The 24,739-nt window shown below is 45.5% G+C and overlaps 1 protein-coding gene across 2 annotated transcripts in view; it reads left to right on the plus strand.

The window, feature by feature from the left end:
• TRPM6 (transient receptor potential cation channel subfamily M member 6) overlaps nt 1–24,739 on the plus strand; it is a 527,875-nt gene that overhangs the window by 242,027 nt on the left and 261,109 nt on the right. For both annotated transcript variants that reach the window (XM_063913863.1, XM_063913865.1), the window contains exons 9-12: nt 3,508–3,631; nt 11,941–12,013; nt 20,897–20,997; nt 23,371–23,505. In XM_063913863.1, the coding sequence (XP_063769933.1) occupies nt 3,508–3,631; nt 11,941–12,013; nt 20,897–20,997; nt 23,371–23,505 (433 nt within the window). The remainder of the gene's footprint in view (nt 1–3,507; nt 3,632–11,940; nt 12,014–20,896; nt 20,998–23,370; nt 23,506–24,739) is intronic.

The following is a 24,739-nucleotide window of genomic DNA, read 5'->3' on the forward strand; positions in this document are numbered from 1 at the left end:
GATGGTAACTGGAACCTGGAAAACAACCACAGGAGAGAGAGACAAACTGGAACTAGGTTTGACAACCACAGCACTGACGCCTTCCTTGCTCAGGCACAGAATACTTATACCTGCAGCAAGGAAGGGATTGGCTAGGCAATTATGCAGATTACAATGGAAACAACGGATTGGAGAAATTTGAGCAGGTGACAGAATCCAACATGGCTGCGCCCATGCAGACACTTGGAGGGAAGATTGGTTTGTAATCCATGTGGGAACTTTAACAGTAATGGCGGCGCCGGCCACAGTAAACAGGAGACGCCAGACTGATGAGTGCACATTTGAACCACGCGGGCACAGCGGAGGCCGCGGCTGACGTAAGCGCCACTCTGATATTCTGCATGCAGAAACTCAGGGACGGCGGCAGAGGCCGCGGGAGACGCCATTCCGGATGTAACATGGCGCCGATGTGACAGCGTCTCAGAGTGACAGGAGAGGAGGCAGGAATGTGGACATCAGTATAACAGATGGGATCCGGTACTGGAGCACTGAGCCAGCCTTAGGAGGCATCTGAAAGGTAAGTAATGGCGTCCAGATACCCGGATCATGACAGATCGCGTTTATATGTCATCCTTATGGTCAGTTGTGTGGTGAGGGACAAGATTTGCTTCTGTTTGGCCACATATGTTATGACTGGCAGCCACCAGCACTGGTTTTGCCTATTATATTGACCATGAATAATTTGAATTGGTCCTGGACCACCAACCCAGGGCACCCCTGCAAGTGTCCCGAGGCACCCCAGGGAGCCACGGCACACATTTTAGGAACCTCTGCCCTAAGGTATCAGTGTTCCCCAGCTGGATTCACAGAAACAATTTTCATGATGAATACCAAAGATCCTATTTTATGTTTCCAGGATCATCTCACAATACCAAACCTTAAGTTTTTGCTCAGTCTGTACAATGGAATATAATGTACCATAACATAAATATGCAGATTAATGAATGATGGTCTTACCAACAAGAAGAGCATGAAAACCATTCTCTGTATGGCAAACCCAAACTTGTCCCACCTACGAGTATAAAATGTCAGGGTGTTAGGTAGAAATGAGTCAGTTTTATAAAGCAGTGTTGTTAGTTATTATGGGCATAGAGGATTGTGCTGAGATTACAACTTTAAAGCAATTGCTTGCAGATATTATTATAAAAGTTAATGGGTAGGATTAGAGGTGCATGGTGTAGCAGCAGTAAGGTCTACCTCCAAGTATTTTCTCATTTAAAAACTGGAACATATGTTTGCAGAAGTTCAGACTTCTCCTAACATGGTGACAGAATGTCCTATGAAAGGAAGGGCCCAGCTTAAGCTTGTGCATGAACATTGCCATTTATGTCATAATGTAACTTTTACAGTTCATGGATGAGACTGCCCCATAGTAATGTTACGAAAAGAAACATCTCTCTGTAATGTATTCCATATATCCAGAGTTGTTTAACAGCATATTCCGAGTTGTGCAAATGAAAGGCAACTGACAGTACAATTTGCAAATAACTGTGTATTCACAACGCCTTATGTGTGCAATGTATTGCATTCCAAGGTTAGGTGACATTATGACTATCCTTATTGCATGTATTTGTGTGTCTGAGTATTTTTATTACATGCTTATAAATTAGGTTTCCAGCAAATGTAATGTAATGTTCAAAGTGCATCCCATTATAAGTACACTGAAGTGCCACAAGTCATGGGATAGCAGTATGTAAAGGTAATGGTAGGTGCCGCCACCGTACTGTGACATCTTGGAAATGCCCAGACCTGTATTAGTTGTAATCTGGCATCTTGTGAGTCCGTTTTGAACACCGGCTAGGCTGCTCATGGCAAGGCAAGGTGAATTATCGGCGTTTGAACGGGCCATAATAGTAGGTGCCCGATGGATGGGGCATTCCATTTACGAAGTTGTGCGGATATTCAACATTCCCCGATATACGGGGTCACGTGTACTAAGATTACCTCAAGGAAGGCTTTATCACCCACTGTGGACAGCGCAGTGGCCGACCACAGGTGCTTAATGATCGTGACCAGCAGTATGTAGAGAGAATTGTCCGTTATAACAGACAAGTGATACTCCATCACATCCACATTCAGTGCAGGAAGTACCAGACTGATTTGTGAGCAGACGATCCACCAGAGTGAATCTGTTAACACTACTACACCGAACACTGCGCCTTACCTGGGTCGTGACGTTGCTAATTGACCCATGGATGACTAGCAACATGTGTCATGGTCTGATGAGTCACGGTTCCAGTTGTTTTGGGCTGGTGGTAGGGTTCAGTTGTGGCACTTATCCCACGAGGCTATGGCCCAGTTGTCAACAAGGCTTCGTGCAGGCTGGTGGTGGTTCCATAATAGTGTGGTGTTCATGTGGCATGGGTTGGATCCGCTAGTCCGCCTCAAAACATTGATGACCAGTAACCACTACATTGCAGTGCTTGGTGACCATTTGCAGCTCTTCATGGACTTCATTTACCCCCATAACGATGGAATATTCCAGAAAGATAATACATCATGTCATCGGTCTCAAATTGTCCAGAACTGGTTTTAGGAGCATTCTGGAGAGTTCCGACAAATGGTGTGGCCACCACGTTTGCCCGACATGAACCAAATTGAGAATTTATGGCAGGGAGCTGTGGAAAGCTGTCCAGACGGCATGGGTCAACATCTCTCCAGAGGTCCTCGTTCACTTGTGGAATCCTTGCGACATTGAGTTGCTGCACTCCACCGGGCTAGAGGGGATCCTACATGATACTAAGCACTTATCCCATGACGTTTGGCACTTCATTGTTTAGGGATAAAAGTTTTGTCACAAAACCTAATCTGCAAAATACAGCATCTGAGGTATAGCTGGCAAGAAAAGGTTGTATCCGCCAACAAAACAGGGAATACCCCAGCAATCAACCCCTCCACCCCACCCCCCTTATCTCATTTAAATAATCTGATCCCCAAAAATAGAAATGTTAGTTTTTCATTTCAGTGCAAAAGTGGCTGATCTGCAGTTAGTAATGAACTCCTTCAGTCCACACAATTATGCTGCCTTGCAAACAACGCTATTTTGACCTCTAGAATCATGCGGAGAAAAACTAGGTCCACTGTTGTGTTACAGTAAGATTAAGATGTTCATAAAGAGCATGTGCACTGCCGTTCTGCCATTTTGCTATTTCTAAACTACTGTCAGGCAGGGGAGGGCTGTATTCAGCAGAAGCGCAAAACAAGCCATTTTGTAACATTACATACAAATGGTTTGGTCTGATAAAAGCCATCTGTAATTCTTACAAAGATTTCAAAATATTTATATTAATTAAGCTTCTGTATGAATATAAATTACAAAGCTTTGATCTTCTTTCAAAATTAATTTTAATGATGTCTTTACAAACAAAAGGTTACATGTTATACTGTAAGTGAGTGGCCATCTGAAGACTGACCGATGGCAGGCTTGTATATTCCCTATGATGATGTCACTATAATTGTCTCCCCCAGAGAGATCACTTCAGAGCTGAAGAATGAAATCTTGCAAATGATTCAGAAAACATTTAATCTTGGCCATAGACAAGCTAATCATGTTTTATCTATTCTGATGGAATGTATGGACTTCCGGGATTCTGTAAGTGAAATAGTCATTTTTTTAATCCAGATTATGGGCCTGATTCATATTTGCATACAAACACAATGTGTGGGGGTCTGCGCAGGCGTAGGACCCATTCTGCACATGTGCATACCTGGTCTTGCGATGTCGCTCGCAGCCCCTTGTGAGCCACAGCTTAATTGACATGCTGCTGCATTTGGGGGTGGAATCCAGCACCATTTTTCAAAATGGGGGCGTGTCGCCCCCGTTTTGAAGACGTGACGGATCCAGTGTCTGCGTCGTTGGATGCAGACTCCCTGGACCCGGGTGTCCGGATCCTACACCCAGCCTGCGCAAGCTTCAACTTATGCAGGCTGGCTAGTGCCTGAAACCAGAGCCATAACTAGACCTTTTGGTGCTCTGTGCCAGAAATAGAATTGGTGCGCCCCCCCCCCCCCCCCCCCCCCCATTTTTCCAATAGGGACATAAGGCGCATGCCTCATGGGGAAGGGGTATGACAAAATTCATCCCAGAGAATGCCCATGCTATGATGTCCCTTCCCACATTTTGTTTTATATATATATATATATATATATATATATACCATCAGGAATCGCTCGGATCACGCTAACACTAACGGGAGAAGTCTATCTCCTACAGATGCCCCCTGCTGCATTTCAGTTTTAAAGACAGGGGATTGCACAGCCACTTCTTTACGGCTGTACAATTCCATACAATCATGAATCGGGCCTTATATGTTACAGCTATAGTTGCAAAATTTCTATTGAATGTATATACAGTGTTATATTTTTCAAGTAATGGATTGCATGTCTAATAAATTCTTCAGTTGGCCAGATTGCTTTAAAATAGTGAGTAAATGGTAACCCTTCTTCTACATGTCCTTGTGAAAAATATTGATGTATTCTCTAACAGCGTCTTATTTGGTGGAGTAGCCTGCAAACACCACAGGACTTAAAGGTTAAATGGGTGGTGCTGTTGCCAAAAGTGCTGCATATTTCTAGCTATTTCCACTTGAAATCATAACAAATACATCACAACTAGATGTTTAAATTATATCATGTCACCTGCCATTACATTCACATACGAGCCTTTTAATAAGAATTTTATGGGTTAACCAGGGCTACAGTAATACTCAAAGGTACAGAAATGGCAGAATAACTACTGTACGCTTTTGTATACAGTTCCCATTGAGCTTGCAGTACAGTACCTTTTTTTTTTTTTTTTTACAAGAACTTACTCCAAATATGTATTCTACTTTTATATAAGAAAGCTTTAATGAATATTTCTCTAACGTCCTAGAGCAGTGTTTTTCAACCACTGTGCCGTGGCACACTAGTGTGCCCTGAGCAGTATCCAGGTGTGCCGCCATAGAAGCAGAGCCAGGCCCGTCAGTGTTTTGCCGCTACTTAGGCCCTGGAACGATCAATACTGGTGGGTTTAGTGGTTGGAGAGCCAGTTCTAATTTTGAGCCCGGGCAGTGTTGGGCTCTTCTGGCTTTCTCAGATGTGGCTCAGGCGATAACTATGGAGAAGCTGCGACATGACATCCTAGGACACGCAACTGCACCATACATCACTATTATATTTGAGTGTGCCTTGGCAATATTTAAATCTTGTTCAGTGTGCCGCGAGTTGTAAAAGGTTGAAAATCTCTGTCCTAGAGGATGCTGGGGACTCCGTAAGGACCATGGGAATAGACGGGCTCCGCAGGAGATATGGGCACTTTAAGAAAGACTTTAGATCTGGTGTGCACTGGCTCCTCCCTCTATGCCCCTCCTCCAGACCCCAGTTTGATACTGTGCCCAGAGGAGATGGGTGCACTTCAGGGAGCTCTCCTGAGCTTCCTGACAGAAAGTATATTTGTTAGGTTTTTTTATTTTCAGGGAGCCTGCTGGCAACAGACTCCCTGCATCGAGGGACTGAGGGGAGAGAAGCAGACCTACTTCTGTGAGTTTCAAGGCTCTGCTTCTTAGGCTACTGGACACCATTAGCTCCAGAGGGAGTCAGAACACAGGTCTCACCCTGGAGTTCGTCCCGGAGCCGCGCCGCCGTCCTCCTTACAGAACCGGAAGATAGAAGCCGGGTGAGTATGAGAAGAAAAAGAAGACTTCAGAGGCGGCAGAAGACTTCATGATCTTCACTGAGGTAACGCACAGCAGTGCAGCTGTGCGCCATTGCTCTCACACACCTCACACACGGTAGTCACTGTAAGGGTGCAGGGCGCAGGGGAGGCGCCCTGGGCAGCAATATAAACCTAATTTCTGGCAAAAGAGATATATATACAGCTAGGCACTGTATATATAAAGAGCCCCCGCCAGTTTTTATTATATTTAAGCGGGACAGAAGCCCGCCGCCGAGGGGGCGGGGCTTCTCCCTCAGCACTCACCAGCGCCATTTTCTCCACAGCACAGCTGAGAGGAAGCTCCCCGGACTCTCCCCTGCTTATCCACGGTGAAAGGGGGTTTCAGAGAAGAGGGGGGGCACATAATTTGCAGCAAATAATAGTATTACAACGCTACTGGGTAAACACATTGTGTGTTTTTCCTGGGGTATTAGCGCTGGGTGTGTGCTGGCATACTCTCTCTCTCTGTCTCTCCAAAGGGCCTTGTGGGGGAACTGTCTTCAGATAAGAGGATTCCCTGAGTGTGTGGTGTGTCGGTACGTGTGTGTCGACATGTCTGAGGTAAAAGGCTCTTCTAAGGAGGAGATGGAGCAAATGTGTGTGTGGTGTCTCCGTCGACAACGCCGACACCTGACTAGATATGTGGAATTAAGTGCTGAGGTAAATTTATTGCACAAAAGATTAGAGAACAGACAGGGAATCTACCCATGTCTTTCCCTATGTCGCAGGGACCTTCAGAGTCTCAAAACGCCCACTATCCAAAATAATAGACACTGATACCGACACGGAGTCTGACTCCAGTGTCGACTACGATGATGCAAAGTTACAGCCAAAACTGGCAGAAAAGTATTCAATATATGATTATTGTAATAAAAGATGTTTTGCATATCACTGATGACCCATCTGGCCCTGACATGAGGGTACACATGTTTAAGGGGAAGAAAGCTGAGATAACATTTTCCCCCTCTCATGAGCCAAATGAATTGTGTGAAAAAGAGAGGGAATCTCCAGACAAGAAACTGCAGTTTCCCAAAAGAATTCTCATGGCGTATCCTTTCCCTGCTAGGGCCAGGATACGATGGGAATCCTCCCCTAAGGTGGACAAGGCGTTGACACGTTTACCCAAAAGGTAGCGCTGATATACCAAGATACAGCTACCCTCAGGGATCAGAAAAGTACTTTGAAGTCCATTTACACACATTCTGGTACACTACTCAGACCGGCGATTGTGTCGGCAGGGGTTTATAGCGCTGTAGCAGCGTGGACAGATACCTTATCAGCGGAGATTGAAACCCTAGATAAGGATACCATGTTATTGACCCTAGGATATATAAAAGATGCTGTCTTATATATAAGACATGCTCAAAGAGACATTGGTCTACTGGGTTCTAGAGTCAACGCTATGTCGATTTCTGCTAGATGTGTCCTGTGGAACATGCAATGGACAGGTGATGCCGACTAAAAGAGGCATATGGAGGTTTTACCTTACAAGGGTGAGGAATTGTGTGGAGAAGGGCTCTCGGACCTGGTCTCCACAGCTATAGCTGGTAAATCTGATCTTTTGCCGTATATTCCCTCACAGTCTAAGAAAGCACGACATTATCAAATGCAGTCCTTTCGGTCGCAGAAAAACAAGAAAGTACGAGGAGCGTCCTTTCTTACCTGAGGTAAGGGCGCAGGGCACAGCTAGTTCCCAGGTACAGAAGTCCTCCCCGGCCTCTACTAAATCCACCGCATGACGCTGGGGCTCCGCTAAGGGAGTCCGCCCCAGTGGGAGCACGTCTTCGACTCTTCAGCCACATCTGAGTTCACTCACAGGTGGATCCCTGGGCAATAGAAATTGTTTCTCAGGGTTACAAGCTGGAATTCGAAGAGGTGCTTCCTCGCCGGTTTTCCTTATCGGCCCTACCGGCTTCTCCCCCAGAAAGGGAGATAATATTAAATACAATTCACACATTGTATCTCCAACAGGTGGTGCTCAAGGTTCCCCTCCTTCAACAAGAAAGGGGATATTACTCAACCTTGGCTGTAGTCTCGAAACCGGACGGTTCGGTCAGACCTATTTTAAAATTAAAATCTCTGAACCTATACTTGAAAAGGTTCAAATTCAAGGTGGCATCGCTCAGAGCGATCATCGCCAGCCTGGAAGGGGGGGATTTTATGGTGTATCTAGACATAAAGGCTGCATACCTTCATGTTCCCAGTTATCCACCCCATCAGGCGTACCTGAGAATTACGGTACAGTATTGTCATTACCAATTTCAGAGTAATTGGCGGAAATGATGGTGCTCCTACGCAAGCAAGGAGTCACAATTATCCCATACTTGGACGATCTCCTAATAAGGGCGAGATCAAAAGAGCAGTTGTTGAACAGCGTGTCACTTTCGCTGAAGGTGTCACAGCAACTCGGCTGGATTCTCAATATCCCGAAGTCACAGTTGGTTCCTATGACTCGTCTGCCCTTCTTGGGTATGATTCTGAATACGGACCAGAAATGGGTTTATCTTCCAATAGAGAAGGCCCAGGAACTAAGGACTCTGGTAAAAAACCTATTAAAGCCAAAACCGGTGTCAGTGCATCACTGCACTCGGGTCCTGGGAAAGATGGTGGCATCTTACGGGGCCATTCCCTTCGGCAGGTTCCATGCGGGGACTTTCCAATGGGATCTACGGGACAAGTGGTCCGGATCACATCTACAGGTGCATCAGTTAATCACCCTGTCCCCTAGGGCCAGGGTGTCTCTCCTATGGTGGCTGGAGAGTGCTCACCGTCTGCAGGGTCGCAGGTTCGCCATCCAGGACTGGATTCTGGTAGCCACGGACGTGAGCCTCCGAGGTGGGGGAGCAGTCACACAGGGAAGAAACTTCCAAGATCTTTGGGTCAAGTCAAAAAAACTTGTATTCAAATAAACATCCTGGAGCTGAGGGCCATATACAACGCCCTTCGGCAAGCGGAAACATTGCTTCGCGACTTACCGGTTCTGATCCAGTCAGACAACATCACCGCAGTGGCTCATGTAAACCGCCAAGGCGGCACAAAGAGCAGAGTGGAAATGGCAGAAGCCACCAGGATTCTCTGCTGGGCGGAAAATCATGTAAGCTCATTTTCAGCAGTTCATTCCGGGAGTGGACAACTGAGAAGCAGACTTCCTCAGCAAACACGACCTGCATCCAAGAGAGGACTTCTTTAGGAAGCCTTCGCACAGATTGCAAGTCAGTGGGAACTGCCACAGATAGACATGATGGCGTCCCGCCTCAACAAGAAGCTACAGAGGTATTGCACCAGGTCAAGAGACCCTCAGGCAGTAGCTGTAGATGCCCTAGTGACACTGTGGGTGTTCCAGTCAGTCTATGTATTTCCCCCTCTTCCTCTCATACCCAAGGTGATGAGAATGGTAGGAGGGAGAGGAGTGAGAACAATCCTCATTGTTCCAAATTGGCCACGAAGGACCTGGTATCCGGATCTGCAGGAAATGCTCACAGAAGATCCGTGGCCTCTTCCTCTAAGACAGGACCTGTTGCAACAGGGGCCATGTCTATTCCAAGACTTACCGCGGCTGCGTTGGACGGCATGGCGGTTGAACGCCGGATCCTAGCTGATAGGGGTATTCCGGATGAGGTCATTCCTACGCTAATAAAGGCTAGGAAGGACATTACATCTAAACATTATCACCAAATATGGCGAAAATATGTTTCTTGGTGTGAGGCCAGGAATGCTCCTACGGAAGAATTCCATCTGGGCCGTTTCCTTCACTTCCTGCAAACTGGAGTGAATTTCGGCCTAAAATTAGGATTTATTAAGGTTCAGATTTCGGCCTTATCCATTTTCTTTCAAAAGGAATTGGCCTCTCTCCCTGAAGTACAAACTTTTGTGAAGGGAGTACTGCATATTCAGCCTCCTTTTGTACCTCCGGTGACGCCTTGGGACCTTAACGTGGTGTTAAGTTTCATTAAGTCACACTGGTTTGAACCACTTAAAACGGTGGAGTTGAAAAATCTCACTTGGAAGGTGGTCATGTTATTAGCCTTGGCTTCGGCTAGGCGAGTGTCGGAATTAGCGGCTTTATCACATAAAAGCCCCTATCTGGTTTTCCATAGGGATAGAGCGGAATTGCGGACCCGTCTTCAATTCCTGCCAAAAGTGGTTTCATCCTTTCATATGAACTATTGTGGTGCCTGTGGCTACGCGTGACTTGGAGGATCCCGAGTCCCTTGATGTGGTCAGGGCTTTGAAAATTTAAGTGGCCAGATCGGCTACAGTCAGAAAAACAGAAGCACTGTTTGTCATGTATGCAACCAACAAGATTGGTGCCCCTGCTTCAAAGTAGACTATTGCTCGCTGGATCTGTAACACGATTCAACAGGCGCATTCTACTGCGGGATTGCCGTTACCTAAATCGGTCAAGGCCCATTCCACTAGGAAGGTGGGCTCTTCTTGGGCGGCTGCCAGAGGGGTCTCTGCGCTACAGCTGTGCCGAGCTACTACTTGGTCGGGTTCAAACTCCTTTGCAAAGTTCTATAAGTTTGATACCCTGGCTGAGGAGGACCTCCTGTTTGCTCAATCGGTGCTGCAGAGTCATCCGCACTCTCCCACCTGTTTGGGAGCTTTGGTATAATCCCCATGGTCCTTACGGAGTCCCCAGCATCCTCTAGGACGTTAGAGAAAATAAGATTTTAAACCTACCGGTAAATCTTTTTCTCGTAGTCCGTAGAGGATGCTGGGCGCCCGTCCCAAGTGCGGACTACTCCTGCAAGACTTGTATATAGTTTTGCTTACATATGGGTTATGTTATAGTCTCATCGGTCTTGGACTGATGCTATGTCGTTTTCATACTGTTAACTGGATAGTATATCACAAGTTATACGGTGTGATTGGTGTGGCTGGTATGAATCTTGCCCTTGGATTTACAAAAATCCTTTCCTCGTGCTGTCCGTCTCCTCTGGGCACAGTGTCTCTAACTGAGGTCTGTAGGAGGGGCATAGAGGGAGGAGCCAGTGCACACCAGATCTAAAGTCTTTCTTAAAGTGCCCATGTCTCCTGCGGAGCCTGTCTATTCCCATGGTCCTTACGGAGTCCCCAGCATCCTCTACGGACTACGAGAAAAAGATTTACCGGTAGGTTTAAAATCTTATTTTTTTCAACCTGAACTATTCAAATTTTTGAACCAATTCTTTAAATCTTAGTTAATTGTTCTCTGCTTGTCTGAGGGCAGATTATCATTCTCATGCTTTTTTTTGGAGTTCTTTTATTAAGGGGTCTATTTACTAAGCCTTGGATGGAGATAAAGTGGACTGAGATAAAGTACCAGCCAACCAGCTCCTAACTGTAATTTTTCAAACCAAATCTGTTAATTGGCAGCTAGGAGCTGATTGGCTGGTACTTTATCTCTGTCCACTTTATCTCCATACAAGCCTTAGTAAATAGACCCCTAACTATGCAGAAATAGTTTGTTTTGGATTCAGAGGTGGACTCTATGCTGTTGTCTGTGCAGTTCAGCATTAGAGACATACTACACACGCGCAGTGATTGATTGACGACTGTGGATGCAGTGGTGGTTTATTCGCTAAGTTAGTGACAGACAGTGCGCATTTGTGGGAGGTACTTGGGGGGTGGCTTTAAAAAAGTAGGTGTGTCGTGACCGTTTCCGTGGCATGTCTGATCCTGCAACTGCAAATTTGTATGCAGTTTTAAAGGATCCAGCGGCTTACTTGCGATGGACATTTTCAGCATCCACAGGGTGCACAATTGATTGATGGTGCAACCGTTGTACAAATCCCCATGGCAGCATCATTAGCATATTTTCATAGTCGCAACAGCATTTGCATCCACCTCTGAATCAGGCCCTATGTTACATGTGACCAATCCCGGTTACTTGGTAATAAGGTAATTTATTCTTCTAAATACAAATAAAAATGAAGAAATAACTTGGTAGTTCTAGAATCTATAATGGAGCTAATCACTGTCATTTAGACTCCTACAGGTACATTTACTGAAGTGCAGGATACAAAAGCGGTGGTATTGCCAATAGCAACCAGTCTTGCTGTTGTTTTTAGAATGAACTAGGTAAATGATAACCAGAATCTGTAAGCTGGCACTTTAGCAAATTCACCCCCTAGCCCAGTTGGGAGTTGCATAGCAGCTTGGTTTTGAAGCATCGGTGGATTTGGAAGGTAAAGAGGTTTATAGCTTATGTTTGCATCTATCAGATCACCATATTTGATGCAGAGTCTGAAGAGCAGCAGGATATAGACATGGCAATCCTGACAGCTCTTCTAAAAGGTAAGTTGTTTCAGAAATGTGATTACCCACAAGTTGTTCTGTGTTAAAAATAAATGTGCAAAAAAGGAACTTTCCCACAGGGAACAGAGGGCAAAAATAAATGTTTTAATAGTCAAAGCCAGATTGGATGATGCACTAGAAAGCATGCATATGAGCCTCTCGGTATCCTATATAAGTTATTCTTCTCTTTTGGTGCATCTCTGCTGTTGACGAGTAGTTTGGTTTGTCATCTCTGCTAGGGGACATTGCTCACCATGGGGTGTAGAAGGCGCTGTGAGAAGCTCGCACATAAACCAAATTTGATTGCAGCTAGACTCTTATGAGTCTGATTCAGAGATGGCAATAAGACACAGCAGCTGCGTATTTGGATGCAGCTGCAGTACGAAAATATGCTAATGCTGCAGGAGGCCTCTTGTGTCAATAGATGCCTCCTGCCGAATTCACTGATCCTCTGCTGCATCCGAGGTCACAGCATCAGGTCATCTGCATGTATATCAGTCATTTGAGTAACCCTCAGGTTACTCAGGATGGCCGGTGTGTTCACACTGTCCTTAGCATGCTCCTAAAATGGGGATGGCGCACCCATGTTATCGGTAATGGCCATTGCTGCTCCACCCCCAAATTGTTGCAGCAGGTTAATGATGCTGTGGCTTATGGGCCACTGCGACCGCCGTCACAGGCACAGAGCCCTTTGTCATGGTCTTGCAATTATGCCCATGGACAGGGCTCTCTCTATCTGTGAGTAAGACTATCTTTTAGCTTTCCCCCTTCCTCTGATGGGTTCTTTTTTAACAGTCCAGTTTTGTTTTTCACAGAGGAGGGACAGTAATAGCGAGGGACCTTTCGTTGTGATTGGTCCCCACTTATAGCAGACATTGCATTATACAGTACAGTAGCCACACTGCTCTATATAGGGGGGAGGAGCTACACTCTGATAGCAGATGTGCAGAGACTTGTCAGCAGGAAAGTCTAGAACGCCCTGCTGCTCTCCTTCCTTACTGTATTTGGAGGGGACATTGTGGGTCTTCTGTATAGACAGCAGTGTTCATTAGTCTTCTTGCTCTTTGCAACTCTTTTACAAATGTGATACTACTTTGCCCTAGTATTATGCTACTTTTTTCCTAATATAATGCTACTTTTTATGCAAATATTTATGTGAATTTTACACAATTGAAAGTTTTTATTTTCTTGCATATTTCATGTAGATGAACAGACATGTTTTGAGAGAAGTAGCCCATCACAAAGATACAGTATACTATAACATGGCACACCACTGTATCCAATATTAACCTGTGAGACAGATGGGTCTTTTGTGCGATTTTACTAAAGCTTAGTGTGGACTCGTATGTACAGTAGCCAGAAGTCCCTGCAAGCGTCAGTCAGCTCCATGTGTGTGGCCTTCCAAGGATGCTTCAACTAGAATATTTCTCAGGTGGAGGAAGGTGAAGTTCTGGGAGATTTGGGGGCATACAGTATGTTATAGGGTCTGAGTTTACCGGAGATGCAGGATGCCGGCTGATCTTGGGCGTCTTTTTAAAGCAGCAATCATTTACAAGGCAAAACCATGCCTTGTAAATGATTGCCGCTTAAAAAATGTTTTGAGATCGGCCAGCATCTCGCACCTACAGCAAACTTGGACCCTATTACATATGCCCCTTGGATCAGGATGATCCTAATGATTGGGTAACCAACAGTTTGAGGACATTAATATTCCATCAGGCCTCAGACTTTGAGGTTCTTGTGGAACAGATGGATGTGACGTTATAAATGTTTAAAAATATCTAAGAAGCAAACAGGCCATCCATTTCCCATTTGATTTGGGTTCTTGGGAGAGGATTGGCAGAAGCTAGGTGAGTGATCTGAGGCACAGCTTAGATTTTTTTGGTCACTAAGGAAGCAGGCAGGTTGGATGGGGTAGACATCCAGGTCCAAATCCTGCTGATTGACAGGGTCCATCCCTATCTGGACCGATCTATGATGAGGGCCCACTTGTTTCACTTTTGACAACAGTGGACAGCTTCTTCCTCATATCCATGGGTAAGGGGTATTGTGGTCCTTTCTGCGCCTCCTCCCATGTTAGTATTGTTTTATTAGGCTTTTCTGTGTGCGTGTTAAGTTGAATTTGATTCCCATTGGCTCCACAGAGACTGATGGGATGTCAAGGAGATGGCCTAGCTGCAAACATGTTTTATTTTCTGGTTCATCACAGAGCCATCTACACCTCACAGTTAGCATTGCCCCCCAGATATACTCAGAGAAGCAGGTTTACCAGTGATTACCAAAAATCTTTACAGCTTCTTGCTTTTCCTCATTTGGAACACTTGTTATTATTTATTCTGTTTAAGTATTCTGGAACCATATGCCACTAAAATTGACACTAAAAGAAGAGATCCTCTTCCTGGTACTTAAATCAAAAGTTCAAATTTGCACTTTTAAACTACATTTCTCTGACGTCCTAGTGGATGCTGGGACTCCGTCAGGACCATGGGGAGTAGCGGCTCCGCAGGAGACAGGGCACAAAATTTAAAAGTTTGACCACTAGGTGGTGTGTACTGGCTCCTCCCCCTATGACCCTCCTCCAAGCCTCAGTTAGGTTTTTGTGCCCGTCCGAGCAGGGTGCAATCTAGGTGGCTCTCCTAAAGAGCTGCTTAGAAAAAGTTTGTTAGGTTTTTTATTTTCAGTGAGTCCTGCTGGCAACAGGCTCACTGCAACGAGGGACTTAGGGGAGAAGAAGTGAACTCACCTGCGTGCAGGATGGATTTGCTTCTTAGGCTACTGGACACTAGCTCCAGAGGGACGATCACAGGTACAGCCTGGATGGGTCACCGGAGCCGCGCCGCCGACCCCCTTGCAGATGCTGAATAGAGAAGGTCCAGAAACCGGCGGCAGAAGACGTCTCAGTCTTCATGAGGTAGCGCACAGCACTGCAGCTGTGCGCCATTGCTCTCCGCACATTTCACACCAGCGGTCACTGAGGGTGCAGGGCGCTGGGGGGGGGCGCCCTGGGCAGCAATGTAATATACCTATTCTGGCTAAAATATATCACATATAGCCCCTGGGGCTATATGGATGTATTTAACCCCTGCCAGGTTCCAAAAAAACCGGGAGAAGAAGCCCGCCGAAAAGGGGGCGGGGCCTATTCTCCTCAGCACACAGCGCCATTTTCCTGCCCAGCTCCGCTGCGAGGAAGGCTCCCAGAACTCTCCCCTGCACTGCACTACAGAAACAGGGTAAAAACAGAGAGGGGGGGCACTTATTGGCGATATTTATAATATTTGAGCTGCTATAAAGGGAACACACTTATTAAGGTTGTCCCTATATATATATATTTATAGCGCTTGGGTGTGTGCTGGCAAACTCTCCCTCTGTCTCCCCAAAAGGCTAGTGGGGTCCTGTCTTCTATCAGAGCATTCCCTGTGTGTCTGCTGTGTGTCGGTACGTGTGTGTCGACATGTATGAGGACGATGTTGGCGTGGAGGCGGAGCAATTGCCTGTAATGGTGATGTCACCCCTTAGGGAGTCGACACCAGAATGGATGGCTTTGTTTATGGAATTACGGGATAGTGTCAGCACGCTACAAAAGTCGGTTGACGACATGAGACAGCCGGCAAACCAGTTAGTACCTGTCCAGGCGTCTCAGACACCATCAGGGGCTGTAAAACGCCCTTTACCTCAGTCGGTCGACACAGACCCAGACACTGACACTGAATCCAGTGTTGACGGTGAAGAAACAAACGTATTTTCCAGTAGGGCCACACGTTATATGATCACGGCAATGAAGGAGGCTTTGCATATCTCTGATACTGCAAGTACCACAAAAAGGGGTATTATGTGGGGTCTGAAAAAACTACCTGCAGTTTTTCCTGAATCAGAGGAATTGAATGACGTGTGTGATGAAGCGTGGGTTACCCCTGATAAAAAACTGCTAATTTCAAAGAAGTTATTGGCATTATACCCTTTCCCGCCAGAGGTTAGGGCGCGCTGGGAAACACCCCCTAGGGTGGACAAGGCGCTCACACGTTTATCCAAACAAGTGGCGTTACCGTCTCCTGATACGGCCGCCCTCAAGGATCCAGCTGATAGGAGGCTGGAAAATACTCTAAAAAGTATATACACACATACTGGTGTTATACTGCGACCAGCAATCGCCTCAGCCTGGATGTGCAGTGCTGGGGTGGCTTGGTCGGATGCCCTGACTGAAAATATTGATACCCTGGATAGGGACAGTATTTTATTGACTATAGAGCAATTAAAGGATGCGTTCCTTTATATGCGAGATGCACAGAGAGATATCTGCACTCTGGCATCAAGAGTAAGTGCGATGTCCATATCTGCCAGAAGAAGTCTATGGACACGACAGTGGTCAGGCGATGCGGATTCCAAACGGCATATGGAAGTATTGCCGTATAAAGGAGAGGAATTATTTGGGGTCGGTCTATCGGATTTGGTAGCCACGGCAACAGCCGGGAAGTCCACCTTTTTACCTCAAGTCCCCTCCCAACAGAAAAAGCCGCAGTCTTTTCAGCCGCAGTCCTTTCGTTCCTATAAAAACAAGCGAGCAAAAGGACATTCATATTTGCCCCGAGGCAAAGGAAAGGGTAAGAGACTGCACCAAGCAGCCCCTTCCCAGGAGCAGAAGTCCTCCCCGGCTTCTGCAAAGGCCTCAGCATGACGCTGGGACCTTACAAGCGGACTCAGGGGCGGTGGGGGGTCGCCTCAAGAATTTCAGCGCACAGTGGGCTCACTCGCAGGTGGACCCCTGGATTCTGCAGGTAGTATCTCAGGGTAACAGGTTGGAATTCGAGAAGTCTCCCCCTCGCCGGTTCCTAAAGTCTGCTTTGCCAACGTCTCCCGCCGACAGGGCGACGGTTTTGGAAGCCATTCACAAGCTGTATTCTCAGCAGGTGATAGTCAAGGTACCCCTTCTACAACAGGGAAAGGGGTATTACTCCACGCTATTTGTGGTACCGAAGCCGGACGGCTCGGTAAGACCTATTCTAAATCTGAAATCTCTGAACCTGTACATACAAAAATTCAAGTTCAAGATGGAGTCACTCAGAGCGGTGATAGCGAATCTGGAAGAGGGGGATTTTATGGTGTCCTTGGACATCAAGGATGCTTACCTTCATGTCCCAATTTGCCCTTCACACCAAGGGTACCTCAGGTTCGTGGTACAAAACTGTCATTATCAGTTTCAGACGCTGCCGTTTGGATTGTCCACGGCACCCAGGGTCTTTACCAAGGTAATGGCCGAAATGATGATTCTTCTTCGAAGAGAAGGCGTATTAATTATCCCTTACTTGGACGATCTCCTGATAAGGGCAAGATCCAGAGAACAGCTGGAGGTCGGAGTAGCACTAACTCAAGTAGTGCTCCAACAGCACGGGTGGATTCTGAATTTTCCAAAATCCCAACTGATCCCGACGACACGTCTGCTGTTCCTAGGGATGATTCTGGACACTGTTCAGAAAAAGGTATTTCTTCCGGAGGAGAAAGCCAGGGAGTTATCCGAACTAGTCAGGAACCTCCTAAAACCAGGGACAGTGTCTGTGCATCAATGCACAAGAGTCCTGGGAAAAATGGTGGCTTCTTACGAAGCGATTCCATTCGGCAGATTCCATGCACGAATTTTTCAGTGGGATCTGCTAGACAAATGGTCCGGATCGCATCTGCAGATGCATCAGCGGATAAAATTGTCGACAAGGACAAGGGTCTCTCTGCTATGGTGGTTGCAGAGTACTCATCTGTTAGAGGGCCGCAGATTCGGCATACAGAACTGGGTCCTAGTGACCACGGATGCCAGCCTGAGAGGCTGGGGAGCGGTCACACGAGGAAGAAACTTCCAGGGCGTGTGGTCAAGCCTGGAAACGTCTCTTCACATAAATATACTGGAGCTAAGAGCAATCTACAATGCTCTAAGCCTGGCAAAACCTCTGCTTCAGGGTCAGCCGGTGTTGATCCAGTCGGACAACATCACGGCAGTCGCCCACGTAAACAGACAGGGCGGCACAAGAAGCAGGAGGGCAATGACAGAAGCTGCAAGGATTCTTCGCTGGGCGGAAAATCATGTGATAGCACTGTCAGCAGTGTTCATTCCGGGAGTGGACAACTGGGAAGCAGACTTCCTCAGCAGACACGATCTTCACCCGGGAGAGTGGGGACTTCATCCAGAAGTCTTCCACATGATTGTGGTCCATTGGGAAAGGCCAATGGTGGACATGATGGCGTCCCGCCTCAACAAAAAACTGGACAGGTATTGCGCCAGGTCAAGAGACCCTCAGGCAATAGCTGTGGATGCTCTGGTAACACCTTGGGTGTACCAGTCAGTGTATGTGTTCCCTCCTCTGCCTCTCATACCCAAGGTACTGAGAATTATACGGCAAAGGGGAGTAAGAACGATACTCGTGGCTCCGGACTGGCCAAGAAGGACTTGGTACCCGGAACTTCAGGAGATGCTCACGGAAGATCCGTGGCCTCTACCTCTAAGAAGGGACCTGCTTCAGCAGGGACCGTGTCTATTCCAAGACTTACCGCGGCTGCGTTTGACGGCATGGCGGTTGAACGCCGGATCCTAAGGGAAAAAGGCATTCCGGAAGAGGTCATCCCTACCCTGGTCAAAGCCAGGAAGGAGGTGACTGCACAACATTATCACCGCATTTGGAGAAAATATGTTGCATGGTGTGAGGCCAGGAAGGCCCCGACAGAGGAATTTCAACTGGGTCGATTCCTACATTTCCTGCAAACAGGATTATCTATGGGCCTCAAATTAGGGTCCATTAAGGTTCAAATTTCGGCCCTGTCGATATTCTTCCAGAAAGAATTGGCTTCAGTTCCTGAAGTTCAGACTTTTGTAAAAGGAGTACTACATATACAGCCCCCGGTTGTGCCCCCAGTGGCACCGTGGGATCTCAATGTAGTTTTGGATTTTCTCAAATCCCATTGGTTTGAGCCACTCAAATCGGTAGATTTGAAATATCTTACATGGAGAGTAACCATGCTACTGGCTCTGGCTTCAGCCAGGAGAGTGTCAGAATTGGCAGCTTTATCATATAGAAGCCCATATCTGATTTTCCATTCGGACAGGGCAGAATTGAGGACGCGTCCTCATTTTCTGCCTAAGGTGGTATCAGCGTTTCACCTGAACCAGCCTATTGTGGTGCCTGCGGCTACTAGCGATTTGGAGGATTCCAAGTTGCTGGACGTTGTCAGAGCATTGAAAATATATATTTCAAGGACGGCTGGAGTCAGAAAATCTGACCCGCTGTTTATACTATATGCACCCAACAAGCTGGGTGCTCCTGCTTCTAAGCAGACGATTGCGCGTTGGATTTGTAGCACAATTCAACTGGCACATTCTGTGGCAGGCTTGCCACAGCCTAAATCTGTCAAGGCCCACTCCACAAGGAAGGTGGGCTCATCTTGGGCGGCTGCCCGAGGGGTCTCGGCATTACAACTCTGCCGAGCAGCTACGTGGTCAGGGGAGAACACGTTTGTAAAATTCTACAAATTTGATACCCTGGCTAAGGAGGACCTGGAGTTCTCTCATTCGGTGCTGCAGAGTCATCCGCACTCTCCCGCCCGTTTGGGAGCTTTGGTATAATCCCCATGGTCCTGACGGAGTCCCAGCATCCACTAGGACGTCAGAGAAAATAAGATTTTACTTACCGATAAATCTATTTCTCGTAGTCCGTAGTGGATGCTGGGCGCCCATCCCAAGTGCGGATTGTCTGCAATACTTGTACATAGTTATTGTTACAAAAAAATCGGGTTGTTTATTGTTGTGAGCCATCTTTTCAGAGGCTCCTACGTTATCATACTGTTAACTGGGTTCAGATCACAAGTTGTACGGTGTGATTGGTGTGGCTGGTTTGAGTCTTACCCGGGATTCAAAATCCTTCCTTATTGTGTACGCTCGTCCGGGCACAGTATCCTAACTGAGGCTTGGAGGAGGGTCATAGGGGGAGGAGCCAGTACACACCACCTAGTGGTCAAACTTTTAAATTTTGTGCCCTGTCTCCTGCGGAGCCGCTATTCCCCATGGTCCTGACGGAGTCCCAGCATCCACTACGGACTACGAGAAATAGATTTATCGGTAAGTAAAATCTTATTTTTTATTTCTAGGACTAATCTTATTGCTTTGTGCTATCTCACAACTAATGAAATACCCTAACCTAAAATATATGGTCTATACTGTCTCAACGTTTAATTCTAGTGCTTATCACAGACTTATACTGAAGCTGCCCAGTCCCAAGTACAGACCTATGTTCATGTCCTACTGATAACCTAGTGCATACAGCAAAAATCTCATATACTCTATATATCATGATTTTGTACTAGTGGAGATGTGTACAGTAATCTTGAAAAGTTTTTGGATACATCTGTATTATCTCCAAACATTGTTTGGTGAGTGAAAGATTGCTCAGTAATGTGATCTTAGCCAATGGTTAATAATGGGGGTAATTCCAAGTTGATCGCAGCAGGAATTTTGTTAGCAGTTGGGCAAATCCATGTGCACTGCAGGGGGGGCAGATATAACATGTGCAGAGAGAGTTAGATTTGGGTGTGGTGTGTTCAATCTGCAATCTAATTTGCAGTGTAAAAATAAAGAAGCCAGTATTTACCCTGCACAGAAACAAAATAACCCACCCAAATCTAACTCTTTCTGCACATGTTATATCTGCCCCCCCTGCAGTGCACATGGTTTTGCCCAACTGCTAACAAAATTCCTGCTGCGATCAACTTGGAATTACCCCCAATGTCTTTATAATAGCTTTGCTCAAGTGCTGTTGTATTTAAGCTATGCACTTAAGAAATAGTCAAAGTATCTAGGTATTTACAACCGTATAAACTTTACAACTGTATTATGAACATTATATTTTCTAGGAGCAAATATGTCTGCCCCAGACCAGCTGAGCCTGGCTCTGACTTGGAATAGAGTGGATATTGCAAAGAAACACATTCTAGTGTATGGACAACACTGGAAAGTTTGTATTATTGTTTATTTTTACTATGTAAACACAAGATTATAGTGTGTTCAGCAGGACTCTACAACTATGGGGTCTATTCAATTATTATCGGATCCTCTCCGACGGAGAGGATCTGACACTTCAGTATTCAATTTAAGGGCATTTTCGACAGGTTTTTGCCCGTTTTCGACAGTGCCGATCTGATTTTTTTTAAAAATCGGATCGGCATTGTCGTAAACGGGCCAAAAAAATGCCCGCAAATCCGACAAAATACGTGGATCTGCGACTAATCCGCCAATCTACGTGTTTTCCGACAAGTCGGAATTCCCAGCTTGTTGGAAAAACGGCACTGGACTTGACTAGGTCGAATCCAGATTCAATTTAAAACCGTCAGAAAATGCAGTTTTTCCAACAGTAATTGAATAGACCCTTATGTCGTAAACCCTTAAGATTATGGTGTTTTTATTGTCACAAATGTTATTTTATGTTGATAATAAAATGGATATTATCTATAGTGTATGGAAACTTTAAACTTCCTGGCAGAAAAAAGTACATTTCACCATTGGCATGTGAATGGAAAGATAGCTCCAGATAAAATCAGATAAAACTGTGATGGAGTTCAGGTCCACTGCTCACTACACATTATACAAAAAACAGTATTGCATTAAAGCACAACCGATACAGTTTATGTCCAAAGTATCATCAGCTATTTTACTAATACATTTTTGTATGTGTAAGATTTGCTAATTGGGATTATCTATTTTGCTTTTGGCCTTACTTTTTGCTTGACATACAGTAGTGTTAAGTTTTTTTGTACAAGTTTTGTTTTCCTTCTTACACTATAGTCTCTTAATCTGGTTCTAACCTGTTACTGTATACACCTGACCAAATATGTGTAAACTCCTATTTTCCACCTGGATGAACACCCACTGATTTACTGTTTTTAGATGCCTAGAGGAATAGATAACTTTATAGCTTCCCTTTAAAAACACATTATTTGTGGGAACAGTACTTTCTAATCAGGCTCAGGATCATACCCTCAGGTATCTCAGCTAATTACTTTTTTTTTTAATGATGCTTGTCCATTACTTCCTGTTGCCGTTATTCTAGAGTACCACTAAAGTTTTACTGCCTAGGGAAGGATAGTTTTGCCTTACAAATCAAAGTATACAAAAGTATTCAGGAGCTTCGTCATATTTTCTGGGATGTTGTTTAGTTCTAAGCAACAATCACTTGAATTCATTTTTATTTGAAAGTTACGTTGATGATTGTTGATGGAAAGGAGATATTATTGTTTTATTCTTTGTTATATATGAATAAAAACTGTAGTTTTGCTATTTAATGTGTATGAGAAATGCATGCAGTACCTGTAGCTATGAGTGGTTTCTTTTGGTTTGGACTTCTGTCATCTTTGCTACCATTTCTTTACAGTATGACCTATATTTTACTACAGTGAAGGTATCACTGTAGCAGTTATGGTCTATTAACTGTGGACAATGACGACACTTCTGCATAGACACAAGTAGAGAGAGTGACTACTGCATCGCAAATTAATCGGACCCTTTTTTAAATATAACTTTTGAAAGCTCTATCCAGTAGTGGTGCTACAGTTGTTTAAGGGGGACATGTACTAAGCAGTGATAAAAGTGGAGAAGTTGCTCATGGCAACCAATCAGCATTGACGTAACATTTATAATTTGCATACTATAAACATATACAGAGCAGCTGATTGGTTGCTATGGGCAACTTCTCAACTGGCTCACTTCTCCACTTTTATCACTGCTTAGTACATGTCCCCCTTAATCTGGTGCATGAAAGGATAGAGGTTCATTTTAAAATCTGCTTTTACAATACACTATGTAATCGTTTGCATAACATGCAATAATGTCTGGATTTGTAGTGACTTCCGGAATTTTTTTTTTTAAAGTGTTAATCCTCCCTCAGCACTAGCGCTCAAAGCCTAGGTTGGAAGTTGCAGTATCAGGGGTCAACGAGAGAGCCCATGAAATCTGCTATCGGAACTAGGCTTACGCTGACTGGTCTGGGAACACCATAGCAGGGGGACATGCAGCGCGGGGTTCACCTGACATAATGTCCACAGAGTATAAAATAATGCAAGCCCTTCCCCACAACCCTGGCTTGTAGTGGTGGGTAATAATAGTGGTAACATGGTATAATTGCTGGCAAAGTACTGGCCCAAGCATGATATATTTTATGGCTGCCATTGCAGGGTAACACTTGGGGAGCCTGAAGTCTATCTGTAGAAGAACATAGAAAAAGATCTAACACCTTACATCTCCCCAAATATCTTTAACAAAAATATATATTTACAGTAATTTACCTAATTATTGTGCATTCATATATTCAGCTGTGGTTTTATTTTTATGAAAGGTTGGATCATTGGAACAAGCAATGGAAGATGCATTAGTAATGGATCGTGTAGACTTTGTAAAGCTGCTTATTGAATATGGAGTGAACATGCACCGATTTTTGACCATAGGCAAATTGGAAGACCTTTATAATACTGTAAGTAAATTTAAGTATTATAGGCTGTGTTTGAGATGACTTAAGCCATTCTGTACAACTTTTGGCTAGTCTTCATTTACTCTTACATCTTTATCTGCTATGTATAGAATAAATCTAAGACATTTTTGGTTAAAGCCATATATAGATGACAATATTGGAACGTTTTTAATGTTTCAAAAAATAGAATATAGTAACAAACATTTCTCTAACGTCCTAGTGGATGCTGGGGACTCCGAAAGGACCACAGGGGGAATAGCGGCTCCGCAGGAGACTGGGCACATCTAAAGAAAGCTTTAGGACTATCTGGTGTGCACTGGCTCCTCCCCCCATGACCCTCCTCCAAGCCTCAGTTAGATCTCTGTGCCCGACCGAGAAGGGTGCACACTAGGGGCTCTCCTGAGCTTCTTAGTGAAAGTTTTAGTTTAGGTTTTTTATTTTCAGTGAGACCTGCTGGCAACAGGCTCACTGCATCGAGGGACTAAGGGGAGAAGAAGCGAACTCACCTGCGTGCAGAGTGGATTGGGCTTCTTAGGCTACTGGACATTAGCTCCAGAGGGACGATCACAGGCCCAGCTTGGATGGGTCCCAGAGCCGCGCCGCCGGCCCCCTTACAGAGCCAGAAGGCAGAAGAGGTCCGGAAAATCGGCGGCAGAAGACGTCCTGTCTTCAACAAGGTAGCGCACAGCACTGCAGCTGTGCGCCATTGCTCTCAGCACACTTAACACTCCGGTCACTGAGGGTGCAGGGCGCTGGGGGGGGCGCCCTGAGACGCAATAATAAACACCTTGGATGGCAAAAAATGCATCACATATAGCTCCTGGGCTATATGGATGCATTTAACCCCTGCCAAAATACATAAAAAAACGGGAGATAAGGCCGCCGATAAGGGGGCGGAGCCTATCTCCTCAGCACACTGGCGCCATTTTCCCTCACAGCTCAGTTGGAGGGAAGCTCCCCTGGCTCTCCCCTGCAGTCACTACACTACAGAAAGGGTTAAAAAAGAGAGGGGGGCACAAATTAGGCGCAGTATTAACTATACAGCAGCTATAAGGGGAAAAACACTTATATAAGGTTATCCCTGTATATATATAGCGCTCTGGTGTGTGCTGGCAAACTCTCCCTCTGTCTCCCCAAAGGGCTAGTGGGGTCCTGTCCTCTATCAGAGCATTCCCTGTGTGTGTGCTGTATGTCGGTACTTTTGTGTCGACATGTATGAGGAGAAAAATGATGTGGA

Source organism: Pseudophryne corroboree, chromosome 1, assembly GCF_028390025.1.
Source record: "Pseudophryne corroboree isolate aPseCor3 chromosome 1, aPseCor3.hap2, whole genome shotgun sequence".
In the NCBI taxonomy this organism is placed as follows: domain Eukaryota; kingdom Metazoa; phylum Chordata; class Amphibia; order Anura; family Myobatrachidae; genus Pseudophryne; species Pseudophryne corroboree.